This window comes from Copadichromis virginalis, linkage group LG20, assembly GCF_057382275.1.
Source record: "Copadichromis virginalis isolate Kocher_CV1m ecotype Utaka linkage group LG20, C_Virginalis_male_GT1.1, whole genome shotgun sequence".
Lineage (NCBI taxonomy): Eukaryota > Metazoa > Chordata > Actinopteri > Cichliformes > Cichlidae > Copadichromis > Copadichromis virginalis.
The window spans coordinates 27,756,556-27,781,878 of NC_140637.1; the positions used below are offsets into that span (position 1 = coordinate 27,756,556).

General features: G+C 38.5%; 1 protein-coding gene across 2 annotated transcripts; it reads left to right on the forward strand.

The window, feature by feature from the left end:
• The first annotated feature begins 812 nt into the window (after window positions 1-812).
• On the forward strand, window positions 813-25,215 carry hnf4a (hepatocyte nuclear factor 4, alpha). 2 transcript variants are annotated; one of them, XM_085443553.1, is made up of 10 exons: window positions 813-968; window positions 20,622-20,796; window positions 21,147-21,241; window positions 21,760-21,866; window positions 21,958-22,113; window positions 22,648-22,735; window positions 22,838-22,990; window positions 23,135-23,371; window positions 23,528-23,650; window positions 24,109-25,215. In XM_085443553.1, exons 1-10 carry the CDS (start codon window positions 860-862, stop codon window positions 24,249-24,251), a joined length of 1,386 nt encoding a protein of 461 aa, XP_085299679.1. In that variant the 5' UTR covers window positions 813-859; the 3' UTR covers window positions 24,252-25,215. The 2 variants fall into 2 exon arrangements, with proteins under 2 accessions (XP_085299679.1, XP_085299680.1); XM_085443554.1 differs by lacking the exon at window positions 813-968 and adding an exon at window positions 19,173-19,530.
• The last annotated feature ends 108 nt before the right edge of the window (window positions 25,216-25,323 follow it).

Here is a 25,323-nt window from a genome sequence, read left to right on the forward strand (position 1 = left end):
GTGATTTTACACTTTTACACTATAATCCCCTCAGACAGACACACATATTCTTTACCTTTAAGCATTGGGGTGAAAAATAATGTTGAACTTCCCAAATGTAGAGCGAAGGAGCCACACACTGACCTTATGATTGCCACATTTATCATGCTGAGCACCTTCTTTTGGTTGGTGAATGTAGTTTTAGAATACCTGTGTCATAACTGAGTATTTTTCTGCACAGGACAAAGAGCCAACTAGCTTCATTACATTCAAAGAAGGCAGACATCTCAACAGCTTATAGGCCAAAGAAATTAAATCAAACGATATATTTGATTTAAACTCATTCTCCAATGAAATGAAGGTGGGCTTCCATCTCTGCTGGGAGGATGTTTTGGCATCCGCAGAGAGTTCAGGCCCCAGGTATATAACGGCTAAGCAGTAATGTTTTCTCCTCAGTCAAAACAAAACTGATGATGTCACTCGTCATACAGTATGCTTGCTGCCACCCTCAGTACATTCTCCACTCCTCTGTCTTTTATGTCCCTCCCCACCCTCTTTCTTTCATTCTATTTTACATAAACTCTTATTCTTACACAATTTTCATCTTCAACTGAGAAATGGCTGTTGGGTGATGAGAAAGAGGGAAAAGAGCACAATAACTTTATGTCTATTTGAGTTTCTATCATCATGTTGCCATAGCTACAGCTGCTATATAGATTGGTGTCCATACGAGCCTGGTTACTGTTTAACCTCCCCACCCACATTTGCCCAGATTAGGAAAATCAATAAGATAACAGCAGCAACACCGGCCTTACCTTGCACCAACAACACCCTTCTCGCACTACAGCACCCTGCGCCAGACTTCCACATTTTACACCTTATGGTGAGGGGAGAAAATAGTGGATTTAAAACATATGCTCGGGAGGAAGGAGAGGACGACATGGTCAATGTAAACTCACAAGTCAGTTCAAGTATGGAACTTCCATTTGGTGAGTACACACTTTTGCTTTTATCCGTGTGGCTGACTAGTTTAAAAAGAGGCTAAGCATGGCAGCTGCTTGCCTCTTTTTGCTTCTTATTCAGTGTTTTTGTGCAACAGCTGCTTGGCTCCAGAGCTCTGCTGGATCACAAGGGATTCAGGGTGCAAATATCACCACCATACATGTCTGTCTTTTTCACACGGCTGTAATCCAGGAGGTGTGTCAGAGATATGGAGGTCGTTAAAAAAAGGCCATGGGAGCTGGGCCTGATGGAGATGATGGTTCAGAGATATTGAGATGTAAGAGCTGTAAGAGTACAGTGAGTGTGACAGGGCTCACAGGCTGATTTGAAATGATTTAAGCTTGCTCTGTTTGACAAGCTGTGCTCATGGACTGGATATTTTTTACGGAGTTCTGAAAACATTCTTTCTGTAGAGTTACACTATCCATAAAAAGACTGACATTTTAACCTCACTATGACACTGTGACAAGCCTCTGCATTATTTTATGGCTACAATATAAGGTGCTGTGCAAACACAAAACAGCAGAAGGACACATCGCTGCTACAGGCACACAAACCGCCCCTTTGTCATAACTGTTTTGAACCATCTCAAGAGAGGCCTTACTCGGCATCATACCAGCTGTCTGATGCAGCAGTTGGTGGGAGTTTAGTTTTTGCTTCTGTGGTCATTCATTAAATAATTTGCATGTCACACCAGGGATGCAAATCCATTTAAACAAAGCTCTGGCCAAATGAGAAATGAAAATATCCGTCCAATGTTTTAAGTCTGCCTTTGCTCGTTTATTCCTTCCCTCCTTGCATTTCTTCTCGTGCCACTATGCCAATTCGCTATATGTAGGCTATTTTTTCAGCAAAAGGAACAGCTACACAGAAAAGGTGAATTGTACAAAGGAAGGAGGTGATATTTTCATACATTTCAGTCCTAGTGACCACTGAAGTGAAAGTCAGTTCAGATAGTGAAAATAACTTCTCATATATGTGTCCAGCAGTATTTCAAGGTTGTCGCTGCCAGGCTTGCTTCTAGGACTTTGTAGCTGGCAAGCAAACCCCCTATGGGCTAGCTAACTGGGAATATACTAACACTAATCTCTCTAATGAACACCCCATGCTTCTCTAAATTTTCTCTGCATTGGCCGGTTTACATCCAGCTCCATTTACTTTTCCATTTCAGTTAAGAGTGAAGCGACAGGGATAAGATTTCCAGGCTGCTATTTTAGTTGCTGACAGGACAATATTTTTATTTAATTATATTTACAATTCATGTTTTGTGAGGGGTTTTTGTTACGGCATAAATCTCTAGATGATTTCATTTCATTATGACACAGTACATGCAGCATAAAGAGAAACTGTATAGAACAATGAGCATCATGATTTTGTTCAGTTATACAGTTTTGTTTGATGTGTTATTTTGTCAGTTAGAATTACAGTCACAGGTGATCATCATGCGTGACACACAGAAAGAAAGCTGTGCATTTTGTTTTCAGTGGTTGTATCGCACAAAGCCATGAGAATTTAAATCTACTGAGAAGTTAAGCAGGCTCACAGTCGTGTCCACAGCAAATGAATCCTGTTTCAGTAAAATCTGACCTTGATCTTGAGCACAGTTGAAGACACATTAGGAGACCATAATATGGAAGTTCCACTGACATCCTGAAGGCTTTACACATCAGATGTGTAAAATTTGTTAGAATATTTTGTGCTTTAAAAATAGTTTTTGGATTCACCCATTCTTAATGTGCAAATTCACACCGACCGCGTAATTTCACTGGATGAATTTGCAGCATTTATTTTTCTTTAGCTTTCTGAAATGATTCATCCGCCTCCTCAGATGTGGTCCCAACTCTGCCAACAAGAGTTCAAACTGCCCCCCTGACATCCTGACATATGTATGAAAGCAGTTGTGATACAGCTTTAACTCCTGGTTCAAAGTATGAAATTCTCCCTGCTGCTGCTTTTTTCGGAGACTTGAATGAACCTAGCATCTTTGTTTCCTCCTTCTCCGGGTTTAGAAACAACAGGACCGCTTAATATCAACTTCTTTGTCCTCACATTTTCCTCAACAACACAGTGCATTCGGTGTATGTGTGTGTTAGATGACAAGTTCAGAATCCGAAAATTCAGATTTTCATGCTGTTTTTTGAATCGTGCCCAGTAATAACCTAATAACATAATACTGCAGTTAACTGTGTTATCCTGTTAAATTTATACTGTTTATTAATGTTACAGACAGACAAGACCACATTAACATTACCATTTTATTATAGCCACCAGTTGCTACCTGCAGGTAGCTGCTAATACTTAAATTGTTCATGTTTATGCGGACAGTGGCAAGGTCAACACTTCAGATAACTGTTTAATACTTGTTGTTAAAACAGGAGACTTACTGACCTCCCAACAGTCGTAATAACGACCAAGGCATCAGTCTTTAAGATGCTTCATCGTGTTTGTAGTGCTACTGTTCATGTGTCCAGCTTCTAGTAAGGGGGGAAAGGTTGTGCACCTTTACTTAGTAAAGGTGTGTGTCATCTGGAGCAGGTGAAGACGGCAGTGCTGGTATCAATGCTGTTGCAAATGCAAACTGAATGTGAATTTGCTGCCTAAATACTCACCAAATGTACATTAAACCCCAAGTTTTATTCAAAAAAAGTAAAATAAGAAGAAAAATACAGCACAGAGATCTTATATTTTACTTAGTTAAAATTTATGAATGTGCTTATTCTAAAGTTTCCACCAAGTCTCTAGTGACTAAGCAGCACAGACAGGCTGGGGAGGGGCTGAATTACTAAGAAATACAGTTTTAGTTTTCATATGATTTGTTGACAAAAGCAAAACTATGAAAAGTGATTCTTTAAGCTACACCCTATCGAGTCAATGCAGACTATAATCTTGGTTGCTAATTTACAGAACTAGCAAACATTAAAAGCAGAAAACCTTTTCTTTTCTTTTCTTTTCTTTTCTTTTCTTTTTTTTCTTTTCTTTTTGTTTGGAGTACTGACTTCTAATGAATACAATAGTAAGCTTTTCTTGGAGGACTTGTTTACAGTATATGCTTGACAAATCTTCCAAAACCAGGACATTTATGTTGTAAATACATTCTTTGGCAGTTGCGTAGTTTAAGCTTCTTTTTGGCCTAGCTCAGGTTAAACTATGCTTCTTTGTCCAAGCAAGCTACAAACCTCTGCTCATGTTACTTCTATTGCAAAACCGTATAATTCCACATCCTGAAAATAGTCTGCTTCCTACTGAGATTTTATCAAGATGATAAAATATATTATGATAAATTATGTATTTTTTTAGCAGGTTTCTCACTCCTTCACACTCAGCTGTGGGCACAAGCTGACAAACCTTCTTAGCAAGGTGACTTATAGCTCATAGAACACACATAGTTTGTGTCAGACACATGGGATTAATTGCTTAACGGTCGCAGCCTGGACAAACTCCCAAGCCCTGCAGAGGGGCAGAGACACTTGGTGAATGCAAACATGACAACAGCCGTTGAACAGACCCTCAGCAGATATCTGTTTGCCTAAAAAGCTGAAAGACTTGACAGCAGGGCACATTCTACATTAGACACATCAAGCTATGCACACAAAATATTTTTCAAGGCACTCTTTTTTTTTGTCATCGTACTGGCATGTAGATGAGGATTTCTCATGATAATGGCATCTTTAAAAAAAAAAAAATAGTACTTCTAAACACTGACACATTGCAATGCAAAGGTTTAACCTTCTCATAACTTCTGCATGAACCATAAACAAAGTAATGCTTACAAAGTTCAAATTTATACAATTATCAATTATTATTATTACAAATTAAATAATGAAACTTTCTGTTACAGGCAGAGGTTGTTACTGATAGGTCGCTAAAGAAGTAATTTTGTCAAAAAATGTGTCACATTTTTCAAATGTTGGTGGCAGAACAGCCACTTTCGTTGCTTCAGTCATGCATTTAATGTTTCAGGTGAAGCAATGTCATAAAGTCTAGGTTATAAACAAGTCAAGTTCATTTACAGCTTTGTTGCAGCTCTGGATTGGATTATAAATATCATTGTAGATGGAGTTAGTATGGACAGGGAAATGACATTTTTTTTGTTGCTTTTGGTGTTTATTGATGTGGCCGTTGCTTTGGCAACTTCAAGATAATGTTTCTAGGTCAAAAATGAACTTTTCTATGAAAAGTTTTAATACTGCAATGTGCAGCAGAGTTTGTAATTGTTCAATCTCTTGCAGTAAAATTAAAAAAATTTGTACACTGAGGAGATGTCCTCCTAACAAAACAGGCTACTGGTAATTAACACTGCTGCCTCCTGGTTCAGCAACTGGCTGTGGCCTGTTTGAAGTTCAATTATTCTCTCTGTACCTGCATGGATTTCACCTGGGTCCTCTGGCTGCGTTAGCCTACTTCTAAAAGTGAAAGCAATCAGTGAGCTGGTGGAAAAGCAGCTACTGAAGAGTTAAATCTATATAATCCTATATAATTTAACTATGTCTAGAGCTAAAGAGCAAAGCTAAAATGAAGGAAACACTTAAAAAAAGAGCAAATACAGAAACAGATGCATTTACTGGTCAGTATTTATTTCAAAGTGAAAGTATTGTTTGAAGCAATCATTTTAACAGTTTATACATGTACAGCTAATGTACACTCTCAAAACACTAGAAGATTAGTATTGTCTTGTACTGTAGCTACATTCATATTAACAGTTACATCAAGTTACATCATATTGTTACAAACTGTTTTTCAAGTCAAACTGTGTTACAATTTCTCTAGCTGATGGTCTCGCACATATTAACAAGAACCAGCCACTATTTAGATTATTGTCACATAAAAAAAAATATGAATACCCAAAAACAAGAAATAGTTTATAGTATGTCCAGAAATATGGTCAAAATAAGTGACCAAACCTGAACATTTGGCCCACGGTGACTTGCCTAGGGGAAAAAAATCATTAACTTGTTTGCCTGGCCACCCCTATAAAAACTCTCTGGCTCCACCTCTGTCCATTTTTATTTACATCTAGGCCTTCTCACTTGCAAATGTAGGGCTTTTACAGATACTCACACACTCTTAAAAATCAAAAATCATGCCCACTTTGCCCATGTGGTAAGACTGTCTGGAGGAATCAAACTAAATTACATAAATTGAAGTGCTCTTGGTCAAATCAAGACATGTGTCACTTTGACTTTAATGTTCCTCACAGCTTCAGTCAGACATAACCAAGAAATAAGCTGCAGCATTTGCATATTATGTAATAAGTGCAAGATTTAACAGCACAGGAAGACTTATGAGGTCTGAGTCAGATTATGACTCAAATGACAGATAAAATCACTCAGCTATTATTGAGTTATTGTGGGCTTTCTCCATAAGGAGCCATAGTGTGATGAAATGAAAAGTCCTTTTTAGCAAGGCTTATCTAATGTCCACTTTTGCCACCATGAAATATTTGTTTTCTTTTCCATTCCTTTTATCACTTTGATAAATCAGTTACCTCATTTTATAACTTTGTGTTGATCTTTCCCTTTAGCTAGCTTGTAAGGGTTTTTCCTTATGCTGGGACATGACCCTTTGTATGGTGAAATAATATAAATAGCAGAAGCTTGCATTATGTTAAAGTTACATTAGTGGGTGAAGGAACCACTCAGCTAATGAAATGAAACTTAATCTGTGCTGACATCAAATGTGACATTTAACAAATCTCAGTGTGCCTCTTGGGTATTTAACAGAGGCAGAAAGCCCAATTAGCAACCTGTTTGGAGAGCAGGTATTACACACTGTTCTCTTGACACTAATAATCCGAGTGTTCAAGTCTCCAATCAAATCTCATTGTGACAGGCATTAGGGGATTATCCCCATGTGCCTTGGGCCCTTACAGTCGGCCTGGTGGCCCCAGCAAACAACACTATCCAGTAGCTGCTTTTCCTCCCAGCCTGCCTCAGCCTGGCCGGGCCTGGGAGAGGCGACGAGGCTCATGGGCCTTCACACAGCTGGTCGGCGCACTGTCAGAGCTCAGCTTTCCCAGGGATGTATGGCCAGGATGGAATCCTCCACTTTACCAACCCGGGTAAAGGTAAAAGACACATAAACTTAGTTGTAGTTTTTTTTTTTCTTGCTGTGTGTGTGTTAAAATCTTTGAGGTAAAGCCCCTGGAAGATTGAAGACAGTACTGTGAAAATGAACACAATATTCTGTTGTATATTCTGTTGTTGCTCGAGGCTTTCAAAAGAAACATGTTGCAAAGCTGCTTTGACAAAAAAAGGGTATTTTAATTCCTACCAGAGCTGCTTCTTTGAACATGTGTTACAATAAGTTGACTCTATCATGAATATTTTGGACGTTTCAGAGCTTCAACAGTTTGTGCATTAAACAACTACTGTAGTAAGAACCTGGTTAACAGAGAAGTGGATTGAGTGTTGATTTGCTGAATGTCCACAAGATGGCAGTGATAAGCAATGATTTCATATTACCTGACACTGATGAAAGCAACAGCACTGACACAAACACTGGACTATAAGTAGAGGGCCTAGTGATGGAAAGAAGCAAACCATGCTTAACCACCAACTGGACTTCCTTCCAGTTTAACCTCAATTGAGAATTTTTCATTTAATTCTACATATGACTTCTTCTCTTCTCAATTTCAGATGGGAATACTGTACTTTCCACTTGACTGCATTTCACATAGTTTAGCAGATTCATTTAGCAAAATACCCGATGAGGTTACATTGTTTCCATATTTTATGCTGCTTTCCCTCTACCCCACTACACTTTCTACGACACTACATTTATTTGCTAGTTGCAGTTATAGTTTACTTAGTCAGATTATCAAAAAGAAAACATGTAATGTATTATTATAGAATAAACTATGCTGATACTTATTCCTGTGCACTTCATACAGTACTTTCACTTATAACAAGGTGAGTGCACTGTGCTATATTGTGACGCCTTGTTAAAAAGTAATTCTCCAGTGTACCATTCTAACAAACTGTTACCAAGTAATCCTCTACTGCACCATAGTAGCAATTTGTTACAAAGTATTTCTCCACCGTAGAGTGGCTACTTTTACTGAAATTAAAAAGCGGAGAATTTTCTCAAACATAACGAGAGTGGAGTATTGTTTCACTTGGTGAGGGTACTGTTACTCCAAACTTTCAGTACTTTGCTCACCACCCCTGACAGACCTGTTAAGGTGCTGCATAAAATGAGAACATCATGTCACCTCAGTGACAGGCAGAAGGACTAAAATGAGAACATGAGTGAGAAAAATGAGCTCACTGAGTTAATTCACTTAACAATAAAAAAAATATTTGATGTTACAGATGCTGTGATGATAACGTCTTGCTAAATAAAGACAACACTCTGTGTGTATTGTGTTCATTACAATTCAAGTTAAGATGCTGGACAAAAAGCACTCTTGACTTAACGTTGACAGGGCAGCGTTGAATACTTCACGTCTTGTTATTCGAGCTGTCTAGGTTAAATGTCTATTGATTTGCTGCTCACTGAAGGACCTATAGAGAATTAGAGAGATAAAGGTGCTCCGAGCAGAGCTGCTGACAGAGTGGATTGGAAAAGCAGTCAAAATGAATCTTCAGCAAAACAGGGTTAATTATTACAGACCCTTATCACATGCTGTGATTGATTTACGTAGTGCATAGGTCTTCATGTTTATTGATGTAATTGTTTACTTATTTAGTGCACAGGGGCTACTTGAGGTTTTCAGTCTGACTGAAGTATAAACATGTTTTTGTGAATTTGTTTTTCTGTAAAGTGTGTCGCTTTCAGTTTTATATTTATGAAAGACGTACCGAAAGGTTGAATGGCCTAATAAATCTTTGAGATAAAGAAATACTGGTGGCCCAAGTTAATATCTGTAAAGAAATACACCTTAGTAAAGTGCCTTTAAACAGAAATACAGTGTGGTCTGCTAAGTGGGTAGAAGTCACAAAGAGAAACTGGAAAAGGGTGTTGTAATATAATTTTCCATCAGCCTATCTAATTTATTAGCTAAATCTTTAACCTCTTATAATATCATGACACAACTAATAGACGCTCTTGGTTTATCATTACATGAGAGCAAACAGTAATCATGAGGGCGATTTGACAACTTGCCTGCTCTTTCACTGAAAAGATTTTATTTCAGCCGCGGTGAAAATCATCTTCAGAAAGCTAATTTAAAAGTAAACTGAGAGTGGTTGTAAACATTAAATGATAAAACTTTGAAATCGTTTTAATTAACATGAAGACGGCTCTTTGAGGATTTCTTTGGCAATCCGATTTGTCATTTTAGCACAAAACTTTAAAAACTGTGTAAATAAAGGTGACAAACTGGCTTTTAATGAGTAAGGCTTCGTGGGCCTCTGAGATTGCATTATCTTCTCTGTGTAAGTAGAATGCTAATATTTGACAGGAAAAATAAGATATTTATATGAGCTTTGTCAAAGTAATTTCCACTACAGAGGCGGGAGTAACGCATAACACAATTTTACTGAATAAACATGCTCACATAAAACCATCAGAAAATGATGCAAGACAGTAATTCAATCTTCTTAAATGATAAATCTGCATTATTATAGGAACAGAATATTCCACTAGCCCAGAAAATATGATATTCCCCCACTCAACCACACGGGCTTGCATAAGCTGTGTTATTTGCAGATAGCTATCTGTTGACAAGGTCTTTGCCATGACACTCTACTCACCTATCTCCTCCATCTACTGCAGCAGGCTTTTTCTGCCGGCCTTAAATCTGCTGCAGCCAGCACATTGTTTCCTTCTGTTTTCCTCTTATCAACATCAACACATTCCTGGTTATGCCTTGCTTTTCCACTAAGGTGAAGCTCTCTTTGAAAGAAGCAAAATAAGTCCCCGGAGAGTTTATATTCCACATCTTATTAACTCTTCCAGGCCACCACGTTCGTCTTTTTTCCTCCCAGCTGCTGGTTTCTGCATTTTGATTTTATTATGCTGCTTCCCTGCCGCCTGCCTTTGAGATCGGACTTGGGGAAATGAAATGTAGTCATTGAGGAGAAGGTACAAATAGGCAGTGGTTACAAATGGAGTTTGGTCAGTGGTCGGAGATTCCTATTCAGAAGATAGACAGGACTTTGTTCACAAACTGGAGTTTGAAATTTCAAAGGGGAGAATCACACATGTATTACATCAGGTCTCAGCGATCCTTTGACTTTTAGCCTCGGGGCAAGAGTTTGGGTGACTGATTATAAGACAGCTCAGTCTAGCCCATCACATTTTAACATGGCAGCCTCCCACTTCATTTAAAAGTCAAATGGCCATTGCCAGCTGAGCTGCAGCTTTTATCAAAATTCAGTTTTGGCTTAAGACTCTATTTATATTCTGTTCACTACATTAAAAAAAGAAAAAATTCCTTACTTATTTCACTTTATTTCATTATATTTTGTTATAAATAGCACTCAAACAATCCCTGCATTTGACTACTTTAAAAAACAAAGCAAGACAATCATCCTTTAACGGCATTTAATACAACCAGAGAAAAAGCTGCTACAAGACAAATAAATTAAAAAAAATCATTAATTGTATGCATATTCTGCCCCCATGGAGCTGAATCACACACTATTGACTTGCTGATAAGCTTAAGCTGTCACATGTAAATGTGATTACTGTTGATGAATGACTGTTTTGAGTGGTTTTGTTAACTGCTGCATCACAATTGCCAAGTAAATCTGGTCCCCGCACATCAACACAACTCCAGTACTAAAGTACCAATAGAAACAAATGACAACAGTGGTGTGTTATTGTAACGGTCATTGTAGCCATGTCTGGTCAGGATTTAATACACATGACAGCTACATACTGAACCCAACTAGTAATGTTTAACTTTTTTATGGTTTTAAAATTTCCTATATTTAAAGAGGCAATAACATGGTAATAAAAACCTAATCAAAATCACATGTATAATCCGAGTTATAGGCTTGTTGTCTTGGGAACCTGGTTGTGTAACAGCCTTAAGAATGAGATTTGTTGCCACGATTAAAAAAAAGAGTCTTCAAATATGTTAGCATCTCTACATAGAAAGGTACAATGTTAGCATGCTAACTCAATCACTGACTGCTTCATGAGGTGTTTGGCAGTTCTATTGCTTGCCATTTCATGTGAACATTATTGGAAAATGGAGTTCAGCAATTTGGAAAATAACTAGTAAAGTTATCATGTTATCACTGACTACACATCTTGCATTCTTGATTATATTTTAAATAGAAGTCACTGATTGTATTTTTGGGGGGTTCGAATTGTCATAAAGATTTTTTTTGAGTATTACAGCACCACAAGCATTATGACCTGACCCTGGGCTTTAAAGTTCTGGCACTTACCTGATAGTAGTTGTTATGTATGCAGTACACATGCACACAAGTTTCCATTGCGGCTTATCTATGCTCTAACATTGAGAAAAGAAAAAGAAAGTGAAAATTAAGCATACAATAAGTATTCAATGGCTTGCACAACCACCTTTAGCAGCAATAACTTAAAGTAATAATTTTCTGTATAACTATAATATTTATAACTGCAGAAGTGTAGAAGAATTGTGGCTCACCCTTTTTATAATGTTGCTTCATTGCTCTGTGCAGGAACTGGTTCACACTGCTCTCCTAAAGTCCTACCATAACATTTCAGTTAGGGTAAAGTCAGGATGGCAATACCTTGATTTCTTCTGTTTACAACAGGTGTACCTGCAATTACTGTCTCTATGCACAGGAGACCTCTAATTTGAATACTTTGGTATGCACAAGAATTCGTAGTAGGCTCAGTGTCTGCAAGGTGCCCAAATTCTGTGGCTCCAAATCAAATCATTACTACTACACCACTGTGTTTGACAGTTGTATGAAATGTTTGTGATGATATGATGTGTTTTCACCAAATGTGTGTTCAGATGCAGCGTTGCATTTTTCCTGCACAAGTACGGCTTAGAAACAAGCCACACTTGTTCAACATTTCCCTAACTGTACTGTCATGAACTGAGGCCTGCAGAGTCTGCGATGCTCTTGGTTTTTTGTAATTTCTCAGAACACTACACAATCTGACCTTGGTGGTTTTGCTCCTATTTATAAAGGATCATATGAGTGCTCTGGAGAGGAAATGTAGCCAGTTTTAGTACAACAGTTGCTGTCCGAGTTAAGTGACCTAGATTATTTGCAATAATCCTACAGGTCAGGTCAGTGCAATATTTTACTGTAAACAGCCAACAGTATGTATTTTGAATGCTCAGTGTAATAAAACAGCAATAAAACACACAATAACACATCTTCTTTTAACACGTGTGTTTTTATCACTTAAAAACATACAACAAAGTCAGAAGAATGTTCCCAAACTACGGAAACATGACCATCTGAGAAGCATGTGAATGCACAGTTTCTTTACTGCATCACCATGCTAACTATAACAAAATATACAAACCAAAAAAAGAAAAAGAAAAAACACTGAAAAATAATACAAGTGAAAAACGTCAAATAGTTACCTAAAAGATGTGTATTTATTCAAGTTCATGGAAACAATGAATTGTCATGCTGTATGACTTCATACTTCACTACATTAGCCTATAAATTGAGCCCCTTTTCCCACGTACACATATATCTTGGTAAATATAGGTTTTCTATGTATATTGCCATTTTGAACCAGAAATGTAAGCTTTTGAAAAACTTTGTCCAGGTTTAAGATTTTCAGAAACTCATCATTGCATCTTCATTTCCTTGTTTACAGTCAGGCTGTTTACCATCGAATCATTTATTTTTGCAAACATTTCTATACAGTTAGGGTTATACCGCCACCTGTTGCTGTGTTTGACATTGTTTTTGTGTTTTCATTTAGATGGACAAAGAAAAAAAGAAAGTGAAATTTATTATTATTTTCTAAATTAATAAAAAAAATAACTAAACATTATTTTCAGGGACACGAAAACAAGAACAGGAAATTTGTGTCCAGGAACACTGACACACTGAGCTGTTTTATCACAGCTATATAACATTTTCTTACCACCAGTATTAATGAATAATGAATGATTTACTTCTTAGCATTAGACTGAATGACTGTATGAGCAATATGAAATAAAATTAGTAACACATTAGCATAGCTACTGGAGCTGTTTTAACTACACGCGTTAGCTGCTTCTCCTTATATTGCCGTCTTTATGCTACACTAAACAAGCTAAACTGACATTTACAGTCATATTAAACTATACCTTTAGAAAAATGTTGCCTAAGATGAGTTGTAGTCTTTAATTAATTAATTTAAATATAGTGGCTACATTAGAATTTGGCATCAGCAAGAACGTGAGCTGCCCAGAGAGCCTGCACGTGTCAGTCCAGTTTGAGGAAATGTACAGTATGTTAACCCCCCCCCCCCACACACACACACACACACACACACACACAAATCACAGATAAGTCACGGAAGAATTTCAGCCTGCCCTTTCTAACATATCAAAACAGTTTGTGGGTTTATGATTAAGAAAGCTATAACCATGCAGATTATATTTTATAGTCCCATATATGACTGTTCCTTGAGGAGTTCACAGAAATTTAAGATAGCAGCAATGATACAAGTACTTTAATGATAGGGGGAGATAAGATTTGCTGCAGTGACTCATTCAAAGCTCCACACTGATTCTCCAATCATCAGTTCTTCCCTCTCCCCCCGCTCGCTGACTGCTTTGAAATAATCAGCACACTTCTTGAGCAAATATGGGCATTGCAGAAGAGCAGCATGGATCGAACATGAAGCAATGTTGTAATGGATGACCTCTGCACACACAAGTGAAACAACATGCTCCAGTCTGATACAGAACAATCACCTGTGCACACTGTAGGAGTGTGCACAAAGCTGCTAATCATTTTTTGATAATTGGTCTACGTTAATTGCATTGTTTATAGTGTCTAATTACCATGAAAGCTTAACTGTAAATGAATCTGTGACCTTTCCTGACATTCAGAAAAACAGTAGTTTAATCAGAACTTGATTGCTTCCATTTTCCTTTCTGATTGGCTCTTAGTAAGAGGGGTTTTTATCAATCATTAAGCAAATCATCTCTCAGTCACACACAGAAGCCTACAGGCATGGATGTTTGCCTGCATGAAGAAAAATAATTTTATGAGCCCACCGTATAATTTGAGTACATGACAAACAACTTCACCTACATGGGGTTTAGTGCTTTTGAGGTCCGTCTGAACCTGAGATCGTTGACCTATTGCTATGTACTAGGTACTTTTTCTGCAAATACAAGGCTCTTGTTTGCTGTGTGACATGCAGGATGAGCCTGCTTTCTGCTTTGCGCAAACACAAAAGTTATTTATGTAAACAATCAGATTCTGGGCATGAAAATCATTCACTGAGTGCACGTGTGCCTAATGACCAATGCTGCATTATTTTCAGTTTAAAAGTGGCACATTTACCTTCACATGTAATTTAAAGTGTAGCTACATTCAATGAAAACTGTTAAATTATACAGTAAATATTTTTGTATATGAGGCTTAAATAAAATACTCATGAACAGTTTTTAAATTACCATCAACTTCTACTCATCTGGTCTTTACACTGTACAGGGAAACCATGAGATTTACTACACTTAGTGTTTAATGTATTTGCCCCCTTCTTGATTTCTTAGGTTTTGTATATATGTCACGCTCAAATGTTTCAGATCGTTAAACTAATGTTAATCTTAGATCAAAAATAGCCTGACTAAATAAAAAAATGCAGTTTTAAGATGATGATTTCCTTTATTAAGATCCATGCAATGGAATTGTGTTTGGTTAACTTTTTGTTTGTTTTTGTTTGAAATGCTCTGGTGTTTCTTCGTGAAGCACTTTGTTTGTCTCGGAAGGTGCTATATAAATAAAGTAGGATATAAAGTGAAGCTGCCAGAGTAATGACAGTGCACAGCTGCAGAGGAGAGTTAAATAAATGTTACTTACTTACTACTTACAGTGGGGCAAAAAAGTATTTAGTCAGCCACCGATTGTGCAAGTTCCCCCACCTAAAATGATGACAGAGGTCAGTAATTTGCACCAGAGGTACACTTCAACTGTGAGAGACAGAATGTGAAAAAAAAATCCATGAATTCACATGGTAGGATTTGTAAAGAATTTATTCGTAAATTAGGGTGGAAAATAAGTATTTGGTCACCTCAAACAAGGAAAATCTCTGGCTCTCACAGACCTGTAACGTCTTCTGTAAGAAGCTTTTCTGTCCCCCACTCGTTACCTGTATGAATGGCACCTGTTTGAACTCATCATCTGTATAAAAGACACCTGTCCACAGCCTCAAACAGTCAGACTCCAAACTCCGCCATGGCCAAGACCAAAGAGCTTTCGAAGGACACCAGGAAAAGTATTGTAGACCTGCACCAGACTGGGAAGAGTGAATCTACAATAGGCAAGCAGCTTGGTGTGAAAAAATCAACTGTGGGAGCAATCATCAGAAAATGGAAGACATACAAGACCACTGATAATCTCCCTCGATCTGGGGCTCCACACAAGATCTCATCCCGTGGGGTCAAAATGATCATGAGAACGGTGAGCAAAGATCCCAGAACCACACGGGGGGACCTGGTGAATGACCTGCAGAGAGCTGGGACCAAAGTAACAAAGGTCACCATCAGTAACACACTACAACGGCAGGGAATCACATCCCGCAGTGCCAGACGTGTTCCGCTGCTGAAGCCAGTGCATGTCCAGGCCCGTCTGAAGTTTGCCAAAGAGCACATGGATGATACAGCAGAGGATTGGGAGAATGTCATGTGGTCAGATGAAACCAAAGTAGAACTTTTTGGTATAAACTCGTCGTGTTTGGAGGAAGAAGAATACTGAGTTGCATCCCAAGAACACCATACCTACTGTGAAGCATGGGGGTGGAAACATCATGCTATGGGGCTGTTTTTCTGCCAAGGGGACAGGACGACTGATCCGTGTTAAGGACAGAATGAATGGGGCCATGTATCGTGAGATTTTGAGCCAAAACCTCCTTCCATCAGTGAGAACTTTGAAGATGAAACGAGGCTGGGTCTTCCAACATGACAATGATCCAAAACACACCGCCCGGGCAACAAAGGAGTGGCTCCGTAAGAAGCATTTGAAAGTCCTGGAGTGGCCTAGCCAGTCTCCAGACCTCAACCCCATAGAAAATCTGTGGCGGGAGTTGAAAGTCCGTGTTGCTCGGCGACAGCCCCAAAACATCACTGCTCTCGAGAAGATCTGCATGGAGGAATGGGCCAAAATACCAGCTACTGTGTGTGCAAACCTGGTATAGACCTATAGTAAACGTTTAACCTCTGTTATTGCCAACAAAGGTTATGTTACAAAGTATTGAGTTGTATTTTTGTTATTGACCAAATACTTATTTTCCACCCTGATTTACGAATAAATTCTTTACAAATCCTACCATGTGGATTCATGGATTTTATTTTATTTTATTTTTTTCACATTCTGTCTCTCACAGTTGAAGTGTACCTCTGGTGCAAATTACTGACCTCTGTCATCATTTTAGGTGGGGGAACTTGCACAATCGGTGGCTGACTAAATACTTTTTTGCCCCACTGTATATCCACACATTCCTCCACATCACTGTGGAGGAATTTTGGACCATTCTTTTTTTGCAGAATTGTTGTAATTTGCCACATTGGAGGGTGAACGGTAGAGTGTTTCAGATCATTGTCCTGCTGCATAACTCAAGCATGCATGACCTTTCAGGTTTTCTGGTAGAAAGCAGAAAGTATGGTTCCGTCAGTTACAACAAGTCGTCCAGGTTCTTAAGCAGCCCCGACCATCACATCGTTGGTATGATGTTCTTTTATGAAAGTGTTAGTTTTACGCCTGATGTAACAGGATTCAAACTTTCCAGATCAGTCCAGATTCTCCCAAAAGTCTTGTGGTTCATCAAGATGTTTTTTGCCAAATGTGAGACGAGCCTTTGTGTTCCTTTTGGTCAGCAGCAGTTTTCTGCTTGAAGCTCTCCCATTGATGCCATTTCTGCCTGGTCTCTTATTGTTGTCTTATTGTTGAATCATGAATCCCGACCCTAACATGGATAAGTGAATCCTGCAGGTTTTTGGGTTCTTTTGTGACCTCCTGGATGAGTCGTTGATGCTTTTCTTGGTAGGCCGGCCACTCCCGGGAAGGTTCATCACTGTTCCAAGTTTTTTCCCTTTGTGGATAAAGGTTCTCACTATGGTTCACTGGAGTCCCAGAGCCTTAGAAATGGCTTCGTAATACTTCTTCTATATTTATGGACCAAAAAAGAGAAATTATCTAGTAAACAGCAGTTCTGATTTAGGATACTTTGTAAAATGTAAAAAAAAGAAAAATTCAATGATTTTCAAATGATTTAACTTATAACTTAAAAAACTGAACAAAATGAATATATCAAATGTTGAAACCTGACAAAAAAACAAAGCTTGCACTAGGCATAATTAATGCTACTTATCATCACCTCTTTTAATAACTGTAAATAGAAAACAACTGAGGAGATTAAATGCTTTACTTTTTTAAATGAACTCCTTAACAGGTTCCTCTGTGTTAGTTTTTGCTTCATAATACATATGTGGACTGCTGACTGGATAGTTTAGCATGGACTCTTTTACTGGGGAGACATGCTGCTGTAATGTGTGCAGACTGTGCTTTGGCATTGTATTGCTGTCATGAATAAGGCCTTTTCCTGTAAGAGACAACTGGATAGGAGCAAAAGTTGGTGGCTTGGATGAAAGATTTTAATCTAGGCATCAAGCTGGCCTCTCTACTCTGTAACTCAGGTTTTGATTGAACTATTTTCCATCCTCGGGGGCAGAGGGGGCCAGATGTTTGATTAACTCTGGTCACTGTTTACCTTTAAAAATCTCAGTTTCAGAATTGCGTATGTTTGTGCATTTCTAAAAGATTCACTCTGTCTGCTCATGCTTTTTTTTTATACCCACTTATGTTACCCACAACTAATAAATCTGTAACCTTGTAAACTGTAAAACAAGCCGGTGTCACTTCACTGCATTTTATTGCATATTTTGTGGCATTAAATGTAAAATTTCTGTAAAGAATGATTAATTGACCCACCATTACTCTTTTTATTTTTCTAAAAGGCTTCTTTAGGCTCCTCTGAGTCATCTAAGCTGTCTCTCAGAGGAGCAGCCGCCTTTACAACAAGCTTGGAGCTTTTGAAAAAGCCTCACGTGAACCTTGCACAAACAATGACGGCTTTTACATAAAGGCATCATTTGTGCTTTTCCCCGCTAATTATGGCAGAATTAACTCAGATTTCCGAGCAATGTAATACACATGGAAGTATGTTTTTAATATAGTGGTTAATTTTATTTGATTGTGGTTATCTTGTGGTGGTAAAAGTATTTTTCCTCTACTTTTTATCTCATTAAAGTACAGTGCAATTATTCAAGGTCAAGGTAATCAAGCTGGCTCTAAAGTTAAACTGCTTTATAAGCAGTTAGGCGATATAATGATTTATCCTCTGTTTAAAATAATAATTAATAACTTCCGTAATATATTGATGTGCAAACTATGTCTGTTGTCATGGAGTGATTCCTGAATAAGCCTCAGTTAATATTAAATATCAAAAACAAAACCAGAGGAATGTTTCGATATTTTTTATTCTATCTGTGCAGAGGAGCATCTGTGAGGATCGGTTGGAAGCTTTGGACCTGGAGTCATACAAGCTTTCTGAATATTTAAGCAACAAAAGGCAGCCTCTGAGTGTTTTAGCTGACCTGCAGAGGGGAGACAAGGGGGGCTGCTGAGCTAAAAGGCAAGAAAAAAGTTGTAATGTTTTTCCACAGTGGAGCAGAAATGTAAAGTAGCATCAAACAGAAGTGCTTTCAAAATTTGTAAAATTTCATAAAAATTGGAATTAGTTACTTTCCGCCTAATTCCAGGTCTTTTTGCAGGCACTTTCGTTTGTACCAATATCCAAGCTTTAATTGGTATGCATGTGATATGGGCATGCAAGGAAAGTGTCAGCTATAAAATGAAAAGTTCAAAATGGTGTCAAATGATGTAGTAGGAGTGAACTGACATAGCTCAGGTTGAGGAAATGTTTATCCATTACTGACATGCAGCGATGGCAGATATCAAAGCTGTGCTATCTCTTAAAAAAAAACAACCCTGTGATTCACCAGTGAACACTCTGGTTAACCATCAACCGGACTGACACTCCACCTCTTCTCTGGTTAGTGGTATGAGGGAAGGAAGAGAAGGACACCAGCTCTGCTGTCAGTCACTGTTCACCTCTCTAACACCAGTAGGTCCATATACCACTCAACTGGGCCAAGGAGCTGTCCTGTCACTGGGCGGAGCTAGACCCAGAAAGAAGGAGGGGGGTTTGCTGAGGTGTGTGGGGGTGTGAGAAAGGAAGGTGGAGAAGGAGGGGGGCACTCTACTTTCTTGGACAAGTCTTTCTGTCCCACAGTCAAGTAGTTGAGAATTTGTTGGCCTAAAGAACTAGCAGACATGGACATGGCAGACTACAGCGAAGCTCTGGACCCAGCCTATACCACGCTAGAGTTCGAAAACATGCAAGTGCTCCCCTTGGGTGCAGGTGAGTGTCATATAAGCAGCGCTGCCTTTGAACTTTGAAACTTTTACTGATTTAAAACTTTGGTCGGGAGAGGAGAGCGCGAGTTCTGGCGTGAAGTGATAAAAGGGGTCATTTGTCCATCTGCTCCTGCTCGTAGAGAGATGATCCTGTTCAGTGGTCTTCTTTTATCACCTTGGGTGTGATAAAACATTAAGAGATTTTGTTTTACGAGACTGATGTATTCTCAGTGCACTTGGGTCATTTGGCCCAACCAATTTTAACCTGTTCCAGCTTGTACAGGGATGTGGTGTCAGACTGATTACAGGGGATTGATCTTCATTCAGTGATGAAGCAGTAGCTTTAGTATCATGATCACCCTTCTCTTGTTACAAACGGTTTGTTCCCACAGAGTCTAAACTGAGGAGAATGGATGTCGTTTTTGGATATGCGCTTACAGTGACACCAACCTATTTGTATATGCAGTCTCCCATGACATCTGGCTCTGATCCTGATTCTAAAATTTCCAAAGAAGCAAAAAAAAGAAAGCCTAATGGGGACCTATCCAAGCACAAAACTTTTTTTTAAAATAATTTACACAATTATATTCTGTCATTGAACAAATATGTAAAAGTGACTCTCCAAGAACCAGCCTACCACTTTTATATATTGTACATTTCTTTAGCATGTGTCATGGCAAACTCTATGATAATCAGCTTTGTTCTGGTGACTGTGAGAGTGGCTTACACAAAAACTGTCTCCATCGATTGCCTTTCATAGGTAATCAAACCTACATCAATTGAGCTCTGTTGACGCTATCTGAGCTACTCAGGCTGCTAACAGATCCCTGCAGTTCTCTGGAGGGCTGCTTTTGATCAGCTGTCAGTGGAGCTGATGAGTGTCTTCACTTCGGTCTTTCACACCTAGAATTAAACCAACCTGGCAGTTCAAGTTTGCTGTCTGGCATATGATTAGAAATAAAGTCATATTAAAAAAAAATAAAAAGACGCTTCTTCGAGTTTCAGGTCATCTTGTTCCGGTGATTTAAAGCTAATCACCTAAAAGCCTGTTGGCCTGATGAGCCTTTTTTTCCCTTTCTCTCTCTCTCATGTCAGACTCCTCACCAGCTGAAAGCACTAACATGAACGCCGCGAGCCACCTGGCTGCAGGCAGTTTGTGTGCCATATGTGGAGACAGAGCTACAGGTAAACACTATGGTGCCTCCAGCTGTGATGGCTGCAAGGGCTTCTTCAGACGCAGCGTCCGGAAAAACCACATGTATTCATGCAGGTGAGTGAAGCTCTTCAACTAAAAAATACTGCTACTGTTTGTGTGACAATGAAAAAGCAATGGACATCTAGCCAATGCAATTAATTCTCAGTTATGTGCCACTGTGTAGACAAGCAAAGATTGCAATCTTCTGATTACAGTCTTGTGATTAAATGTTGATGGATGCAATCATTACATATATATGTATATATTCTTCATGCTTAAGCTACTTGAAAAAGAAAGCATCTGGAATTTTTACTTCATCTATTTCAATTTGTATCCAATTGCTTCACTTTGTATTGATTCCTTCATTAAGTTTCCTTTTTAAATCCGTGATAGCACAAACAAACTTAATCCACTCACTTTTACAGGTTTAACAGACAATGCATTGTGGACAAAGACAAGAGAAATCAATGCAGGTATTGCCGACTGAAGAAGTGCTTCAGAGCTGGCATGAAGAAAGAAGGTAGATGACTTTTATCTCTTCACTAAACCAGTCAAAAAAGTCAATCTATGTGAATTTTTTAGTGTTAAAACAATAGAATCTATTGCCTCTCAAAACAATAGAATCTATTGCCTCTCAAAACAAAAGAGAATTTAATCAGCAAATCACTACCAGAGCTTGAGCTGTCTCCACTAAATTGATATGACTTGTCTAAATGTGTTGCAACACCCAGGAGGGGACTACTTTGTTAATGTTCACTCCACGGAGTGCTTAAGTCTCTGACCAGCTTATGCTGAGCAAACATTTCCAAGCAATAACAGCCATATACTGATAAACATGACAACCTTGGAAGACATATTTTTCTTTCAAATCACTCTGTGTTCCGTGTTTGTGCAACAAAGGAAATGAGAAAATTCAACACTTTTCTTGCATTTACAAAAATATAACTGCATGAAAGTTCCACTTTTATCTTTTGCTTTGCAAATGCAACCTACATCTTGCTGCCACATTATAAATCTGTGAATGTTCTTTTTTTTTAGCTGTACAGAACGAACGAGACAGAATCAGCACCAGGAGATCCAGCTATGAAGACAGCAGTTTACCATCCATCAACGCACTCATCCAGGCAGACGTACTGTCAAGACAGGTAAGGTGGCCGTACATCATGTTTGGGGCTCATATCTACTGTAACTGTAACAAGACCTCAAATGACTTCATAAATGCATTTTCCTGTGTAGATCACATCCCCTGCTCCTATACTCAATGGTGACATACGGACTAAAAAGATCGCCACCATCACAGATGTGTGTGAGTCTATGAAACAGCAGCTGTTGGTCTTAGTGGAGTGGGCCAAGTACATCCCAGCCTTCTGTGACCTGCCCTTGGATGACCAGGTGAGACCCATACACAGACAGAGTGCACACAGTGATATAGACACTCTAGTCATTCATCAACCAGTATACTCAAAACCATAACGAGGGTTGAGGGACACGTGGCTGTGGGACTGTCACTGACTATGTTCTTCCTTAATCAAATAACACTGCAGTAAGAAAAAAGAAAAGAGGAGAAAATAGTTTTCCAGTCTCTAAGGATGACGGGGTTTTTCATCACTCTCTCTTAAAATTTTCAACCAGAATGGTTAATGTGTTTTAATCCTCAGTTGGAACATGATGAGCTGGTTTTAATGTCACACTGCTTCTTGAAAAAAAAACAAAACTGCAGAATCATTAACAGTGTGATCACCGAGCCTTAGTAACTGATTTGCTGATGCAGTGAGATGGCCTTCTTTGCCAATTTTAGTTCAACCAGTGAGATTCATGCAAGGGGAGTTTAAAAAACCCCAGACAGAACTTTATAATATAAACACGTATAACATAAAGGAGTTATTATTTCATAGCAAACTGTCTTTTAATTCACTTTCATTGCAGGTGGCATTGCTTCGAGCTCATGCAGGAGAACATCTCCTTCTCGGTGCTGCAAAGAGGTCCATGCTTTACAAAGACATCCTCTTATTAGGTAAAACTGACACACAAGGCAGTGTGATACTGCACTCATATTGCATATAATCATGCTCTTTCCCTATTCCAATGGTGCGTTTTCAATGTGTTTCTCCTGCAGGAAATGACCACATCATTCCCAGAAACTGCCCAGAGTTGGAGGTGGGCAGAGTAGCAGTGAGAATCCTGGATGAGCTGGTGCTTCCTTTCCAAGAGCTTCAGATAGATGACAATGAATATGCCTGCTTAAAAGCCATAGTTTTCTTTGACCCAGGTATTAGTGCTGACAAACATTTCAGATTCTTGAGCTTCTTTCCAAGCCATTAACTTGAGTGAAAACTTGAAAAACTCAGCTAGACCACATTATATACAGATGTTGGTCATCAAAACATTTCTCTTTGCTAACATTTGCCCATAGATGCTAAAGGTCTGAGTGACCCTGGAAAGATCAAGCGGATGCGATACCAGGTCCAGGTGAGCCTGGAGGACTACATCAACGACAGGCAATATGACTCTCGAGGCCGTTTTGGAGAGCTTCTCCTGCTCCTGCCGACACTACAGAGCATCACTTGGCAAATGATTGAACAGATCCAGTTTGTGAAACTCTTCGGCATGGCCAAGATTGACAATCTGCTTCAAGAAATGCTTCTTGGAGGTGAGAAATGGTTGTCAGTACAGATAGGTTTAGCAAAATTTACTATAGCATGAATTCTGAAACAGTAGGCATTGCATTAAGTGGACAGAACTGCATCAAACCACTATTCAGTAATAAATTATGATTAACTGACAATTGTTGGGGTTTTTCTTCCAGGTTCTGCTAATGAAGCACCACATGCACCTCACTCTCTGCATCCTCACCTGGTTCAGGAGCACCTCAGCACCAATGTTATAGTGACCAGCAATATGCCAACGCCAATCCATAATGGTCAAATCTGTAAGCACAAAATACATTAATGCATTGCTACATTTAAGATTTGGTGTCTGTAATTAGCTTAAAACTGTCAGGGTTTTTTATTGCTACATATGGTAAAAACTTCAAGTCTAATGAAGGTGATCACAATCATTAATCAGTTGTATTTTAATGAAGAGAGCCCATCAAATTTTCCTCACGCAGCTCCATGTGCAGCCAAGTCAGGTAGCTGGAAGACCAAATAAGCTTGGTAAAATAATCCCCTAAGTTGTTCACAGAAACTAATCTGGCTTATTTTGTAAAAGAAAACTTCTGTTATTCTTTCTGAGCATATTTAATGCTCTGACAAATTTCACAAAAGTACTTATTCCTTATTGGAATCTTGTGTTACCCCTGCGTCACACTGTAAGATAATAAATATTCACCTGCTTGTGCTGTAGTTTCTCCACATTAGTAACTGCTCTCTCTGTTCTACTTTTCAGCCACTCCTGAAACCCCAATTCCATCTCCACCCGCTGCCTCCAGCTCAGAACATTATAAAATGGTTCAGGGGGTCATAGCCACTGTTCCCAAGCAGCCAACCTCCATCCCTCAACCAACTATTACAAAACAGGAGGCCATTTAACAACCCCTTAAATCTTTATTCCTTCAGTTTTTTTTTCTAATTAAACCAGGGTCTTTACATGTATGTTTATACACAATCAGCATTGAAGCTGTTAACTTGACTGGAACCCTAAAGTAGCTGAATACTGTATATATATCTATAATAAAAATCTGCAGGTGTGGTCTTTACAGATTGATAGCCTGAGTTTTCAGGCATCACTTTGTACATGTATGCAGCTGCAGCTGAGCTTCATGGTTCAGTGAAGGCCAGATAAAACCATAAGCATTGTGATCTTCTAGGCTTACTGCCTTTCTGTAAGACTGACACTTAGAAGTACACTGCTGTATATATTATAGCTCATTATTGGGTAACTTCAATTCCATTGTGTCCTATGCATGTCCTCAGTGTGTGCAGTAAGGCTTATGTTAGAAATGGCAAAGTAATCATGTCAGTATTTCATGAATGTTACAACAGGCCTTACACTGTCATATATTTAGTGTTTAACTTTTTATTTTTTTATTTTATGTTTCTTAACAATAAAATGAACTCAGAAAAAAAGCTAAATATAATTCCTCTAAAGAGTTCAGCTTTTCCTTCGAGTTGCTCTCAAATATTTTGTGGCAAAACTAAAATATATGGGGTTTGTTTTATACACTGGGATATGCATATTTACAGGAGTGAAATTTCAAGTTTTAAAATTTACTCCAGTATAACCAAGTTTGGCAGGCTGTATACACAGAGACTTTTAAAAAGTCACAGGCAGACATGCTAAAGAAGTTTCCCAATAATATGTTGTGCTCGGTTTTAAAAGTATATTGTATGTTGTTTGTTTGTTTTTTTTGTTTGTTTTGTTTTGTTTAGTACTTTGTCATGGTTTAACTGATGGAATAAATTGTGCCTTTTAACCTGTACTGCCTTACAAAACCAGGTAATGTTTTGCCTTACAATGTGAAGTTGAGTTAATAAATCTTACGGTTTATTTTTACATTGCTTTTTCTGCTACGTATTTATACTACGGTCACAAGAGAAGTGGCCACCAATGAATTCACTGCATTTGCATTACACATTCTTTCAAAGGTAAATGGTGGAAAAA

Coding starts and splice junctions, on each gene's coding strand:
- hnf4a (XM_085443553.1), top strand. CDS start 860: ATGGTGAGGGGAGAAAATAGTGGATTTAAAACATATGCTCGGGAGGAA. Junction 22,736..22,837: donor CAAAGACATCCTCTTATTAG/GTAAAACTGACA, acceptor TTTCTCCTGCAG/GAAATGACCACATCATTCCC. Junction 23,651..24,108: donor AATCCATAATGGTCAAATCT/GTAAGCACAAAA, acceptor TCTACTTTTCAG/CCACTCCTGAAACCCCAATT.